General features: G+C 54.8%; 2 protein-coding genes across 2 annotated transcripts; one reads left to right on the top strand and one right to left on the bottom strand.

Moving 5' to 3' along the window:
* Positions 1-280: 280 nt before the first annotated feature.
* KVP18_004352 (uncharacterized protein) lies at positions 281-4,267 on the bottom strand (the record flags this gene model as incomplete). The annotated part of the gene is made up of 1 exon (XM_067956883.1): positions 281-4,267. One exon carries the CDS (start codon positions 4,265-4,267, stop codon positions 281-283), a length of 3,987 nt encoding a protein of 1,328 aa, XP_067812762.1.
* Positions 4,268-4,287: 20 nt separating this feature from the next.
* Positions 4,288-4,737, top strand: KVP18_004353 (uncharacterized protein; the record flags this gene model as incomplete). Its single annotated transcript, XM_067956884.1, has 1 exon — positions 4,288-4,737. The coding sequence occupies one exon, from the start codon at positions 4,288-4,290 to the stop codon at positions 4,735-4,737; it is 450 nt and encodes a 149-aa protein (XP_067812763.1).
* Between the last annotated feature and the right edge of the window lie 557 nt (positions 4,738-5,294).

Here is a 5,294-nt window from a genome sequence, read left to right as displayed (position 1 = left end):
CTACAATATCGTGGCGGTGGAGCAAACCGCAACGTCAGTGCCGCTGGATGAGATGAGGTTCCCTGAACGCTGTGCGCTGTTGCTGGGCGCTGAAAAGACGGGAATTCCTTTTAACTTGCTCGCATCCGCCGACTCAGCGGTCGAGATTCCACAGCAGGGCGTTGTTCGCAGTCTGAATGTTCACGTTGCTGGTGCTGCGTGTATTTGGCAGTACGTTCAATCCCGAAGATGACCCCCTGATTGCCGTTATGAAAAAATCCTAAAACTTCGATCACACTTGTCAAACTCGAGTTTCTTGTGCAGCAAACATTCCGGACTCTACTGATTCTGAACTGTCGACGATCACGTCCCAATCAGGGTCGTACCCAACATCGTAGACTGGCCTCAGGAACAATGCCAAAAATGATGCAAGCAGGCTGATGCCCAAGCACACCACCACAGCGTTCGATGTTGGATTCTGAACGTCGATCCATCTCCAGAGAGGATAAAGCAGGCCAATGAAAGCCAGGCTGGCACCGCGGACCAGGGTGTGGTTGGCGAACGTAAACACGGACACGATGATATAGTCCAGGACCACCATCGAGTGCGACAGGATCGACAACAGGACCACGATCACGGATTGAACGAAAATTTCGTTGCCCAAGAGGAGGCAAAGGCAGACTACCACCTGCAATCCGCACATTGCAGACATGAGGAACCAGGGCGGTCTCACAGTCGCAACTGCTATCGGTACCAGAAACGCCACCTTGAATGTCTGAACGACGTCAAAAAGCCGCAGGAGCTCGCGGGATTTTGCAAGGTAGAACAGTCGTATAAGCCGAGGAACCGCGCCTAGCATCTCATTCGCACTCCAGATACACACGACAGCAAAGAGCATCAAGAGTGCGAAGTTCTGAGACAGGAGCTGCGAAAGAACCGATGGCGGCTTAACGGCAAACGTGACCCCGCTACGGGTTACGAGGCCGGAGTATTTTGGACGGTGCCGGACTCCTTCGAGCCTATCATTTGCGACGTGCTGGTTGAAGTTGCTGGCAGGAGCGTGTGTTGCCACCAAAACAACCCCAACCAACAGTAGGATGTAGCTCAAGACTCTGACGTCTTCCTGAGTGTTCCAGTCGACGATGTAAGTCCAGAGGTACGCATTGACGTGCTTGGCAGCGTACACCAGCGGAATGACCAACCCCGGGGCTTCCCAAAACAAGGCGGCTCCATTTATTGTTCCCATCTCCACGAATGCGGCGCCTATGCTGACGGCTACGTTGGCGTAACGGAGGAGGGAGAAGTCGTCTGAGGCCAGTTCAACTTCAGGAGTTGGTGTAGGGAATACCACGCGTGAAGGTCCGTTTTCTGCGGGGTGGTAAGGGTCGGGATATGGAACACTGCTCGTTGCAAACCGGTGGAGAACGGGGTATGTCGGACCGTTCGATGACTTCGCTGGGGGCATCAGTAGCCTCGCTGCTGTGGGCATCGCCCACTTCTCGAGCAACGGCACCGTTCGTCGACGTTGGACCTCCACCAGCCCCTTGCGGGCGTTGGCCAGAGGGCCTTCTTCCCACGGGTCTAGACCAGCGTCCACTGCAGGTGAAGTCTCTTGGCGTCTGGGTGTCGACGTGGATGTTTTCCGCTTGCCGGGAGCAGCCCTTGAGGTGGCCTGGTCTCGATACCTCACAGCAGGCGTGGGCATGGCCACGGTAGGTGCCGTTTTGGACTTCCTAGGGCCCTTCTCATCAACCTGCGGAAGTGGAAGTTCCGGTCTAGGGACGCTGTCAAAGGAGAATGCTTTCGTGCCAATCACGTCCTCCAGATTGTCATGCGGGTCAGACGTTGCCTTAATTTCATTCTCGCGGTCTTCTCGGTCAGTGTTCCTGCGGAATTGATGCCAGATTTCCTCCAAGTCTTGATTGCCAGCCCGAGACTCGAACTTCGGAGTGAGAGTCTCAATTTCCGTCAGCAATTCCTCCACTCGCTTATCCTGGAGAGACTCCGAATGTATCTCCCTCTCTCGCCTTTCTTCGTACCCGAGCCTCTCCTCGACCTGGCTGTTCTCTTCCTCCTCGAACACTCTGCCTTCCGCCTTTGTCCTACCGAGGCCCAGGAAGGCCGGTACCTTCCGTGGACCTCGGAAATCAGTCATGTCACCCACCTCCCCAGTGAGCTGCTCGCTGTACTGTTGAAGAAGCTCTTCCAGGATCCGTCGATCGTCCTTGGAAATATCGTGTGGGGCCGAGATCATTTTCTGGACTTTCAGATCTAGGTTATCAATATGTGAGAGTCGTTCCACAGAGTTCGCGTCGAGAGAGGATATCTGCTGCACCACCTCATCGATGCCAGGATCCGCGTGTTGGGCTGCTTCCAAGTGGTCCTCCACCAGCTTCATAGCTGCTGACATAAGGTTCACGTCAGCTCTCGCTCCGGGATCCCTCTCAGAAGTCGGATCTTTTGTTGGTTGGGATGTTGTTGGAAGTCTTACCCTGTAGGGAATCTTCACCACAGGCGTGGCGTCAAAATATTGGAGCTCACGCTCTCTGGTCTCCTGAAAGGAGGGCAGGTCGTCGAAGAGGTGCACCTCGCCAGAGCGTTCGCTTCGCAGCATCCCGTGGGTACCCCCCTCCGAGTCCCGTCTTAATAGGGCTTCAAACTCGTCTGGGACGCGGTTCAGGTCAGCTTGAGGAGACCTCTCTGCCTCTCCGTTGGGAATCTCCCCATCGGTTGGGTCTTCGTCACCCGGTTCCCAGAACTCTTCATCCGGCGGAGCCGTCCTCCGCTGCTGAAGGACCGCCTGTGCCTCTTCAATGTTTAGTGGCAGGGCGAACGTTGGGATTTGGCCTGAGTGTTCGTCCAGAACTTCAGCCACCCTCGCGTCTTTCGGCGCCCTTCTCAGCGCATCGAGCACGCGCTTCGTCTTCCGAACTTCGTGCGGATGAAGCGACTGGGAGTTGAGGCGGTTCTCCAGTTCGGCGATGGCATCGTCTATCCAGGACCGTTTGCGCTTGGCTATCCGGTTGAGCAGATCATAGTATATTCCAATGCCACGTGCCTTCGTGGCGTCTCTGTAGTCATCATAGCGACTGGGCTCCGCAGGTGCTGCCTCGTCATCCTCTCGAGCCCCACTAAACTTATGTCGCATCTGGATTGTCCCGAATTCCCGGATGTCCAATTCCGTCCCCGTTGACGGCTCGACATCAGTAGGTGGGTGAACTTTCATCGACGTGACGTCCCTGATGTGCCTCAGCAGCAAATGCTTTTGGGTAGCCGTCATGAGTTCTACATTGGACAACCACCGCCTGAACGCGCTGCTGGGCAGCAGCTCGCGAAGCTGATCGTATTTCCTACGGCTGTCCACAACAGCCTTTGCCACTGCCTTGGCATCGAAGAAGTCCTCTTTGCTCATCTCGTAGACAGACTCCAACGCCAAGTCGGCAGCCCGGATATCCAGGGCCGCCAGGTCAGGCAATTTATGGGCCGCACCCAATTTGCGAATCACGGCGAGATGAACTCTGAGCGCTTGCTCAGTTTTTTGAAGATCGCGTCGCAGTCGGTTCACCTGCTCGGCGCGTGTCGTGTCAGATGCTAACATTTCAGCCAGGTCTACCATTGTTTCATTGCCCATCTGCTGCCGGTGGAGGTCGGCTGCGGCCTCGGCGACTTTCTGGTGAAGGGCTCGTTGTAGTTGCGATCGGAAGGCTAGTGCTTCGCTGCTACGCAGCGGCGTGAACTCTTCGGTGAATCCGGCAACCTTTGAGTACTCTCGAGCCATTCCCTGCGGCCACTCCACCATCACGCCGCGCTCTACATTCAATTCGGTCTCGTTCAACGGCTCAAGGTCGTGGTGAACTGCCAGGATGGATGCTGGAGGGTCTGTCTCTGCGGGCGATCTTCCATTTATCAAGAGTTGAAGGTCGACATCGGCGAGCTGAGACGTGTACGCCTCGAGATTGGGAGGCATCACAGGACCATCCAGTCCCACGGGCTCTGTGCTAGGACGGACAACCACAGGCGGCTGCACCATTGTAAGTAGTGTCACGCCGAGAAAAAGCAGGCACTGGCCGGATAAGATCGTGGATCGTGCCCCTGCTGCTTGCGCCAGCAATCCTGCTGGGAAGCCCGCAAACAGGAATGTCTGCTTGGCTACCCGTTCCAACGCCGGGATGTGACTTTGATCCAAGGGTACCCCCGGTGGGGGCTTCATCAGTCTCGACACCACTGGAACATTGCCACATAGGACGAAGGCTAGCAACAGGACACCGCCCACTCGAAGCCGATTCATTGCACCTTAGTGTGCACCTCATGGAAGTGCTTCGGAAAGCAGGCTTAGATGACGCGGAGGTGTTAGCGGGATTCTACAGACAGCTGGCACTCGAATCAGAGGGGCGAAGGGCAGACCTGGACCTGCTACGGAAAAGCGTGCAACACTCTCTCACCAGTCAGTCGACCCACATCCTCCTCATCCAGGTAGGGCCCCACCCCGTTGCGAGTCTCCGGTTCAGGGATCATTGGAACGTAATGAAGGCGGCGTACGTGTACGACATCGATGGTGTGTACGTGACCCCTGAGCACCGGAGGCAGGGGCTTTACAGAAAGCTGTTCAAAGCGGTGAGGGACCTCGCCGGCTTGAATCCTGTTTTGAGAGTGGAGGTTGAAGAAGGCAACACTGGAGCGCAGGAGGCGCTGAAACACATGGGGCTTACGCGGAGTAGTGCACTGATTTTCTCTACCGACGCCCCGGCTGGAACCTGAGTTCGATCTCAAAACTTGTGTCGGTTCTTTTTTGGTAGATGCTAAAAACCACAGGATACAATTTCGCCCTGATGCACAGAGTCCTAAAGTCTCAGTCAAATACCACCGACGGCACTAGGATCGCGAGGTGGGCTGCACTCCTATGCTGATAACTTTTGTGAGAAACAACCCGTCACCCTGTCTCCCTAATCAGTCACGGTGATTGTCGTCGAAGCCAGTCAGCAAGAATAGCGGAACTGGACGCCTCAGACAAATGCCATTGAGTTTCTCTACACAGTCCACCCCTACTATGAGCTCACTGCGCATAACTTCGCAAATGTGAGTGTTCAAGTGATCAGTAACTTGAGAGATGAAGTCATTTGTGCTGATGTTGTTTCAATAAACACAGTAATTGCTTTCATATGAAGTATTATGATTTCACCCAACGTTTTAGTCGCAATGTCCATTGATTCAGATTTCAGGATATCAGCAGTAAGTCAGAACTGAATTACATTTTCATCCAAGAAAACCCTTGTTGTCAGAAAGTAGTCGTCGCCACAGAGATTCTGAAACAAACC

Source organism: the organism of the source record quoted next (assembly GCF_019968955.1).
Source record: "MAG: Porospora cf. gigantea A chromosome Unknown PgA_NODE_1400_length_6098_cov_504.926, whole genome shotgun sequence".
In the NCBI taxonomy this organism is placed as follows: Eukaryota; Apicomplexa; class Conoidasida; order Eugregarinorida; family Porosporidae; genus Porospora; species Porospora cf. gigantea A.
Note: the sequence above shows the minus strand (reverse complement) of the source record. Positions and strands in the feature narration are given on the sequence as shown.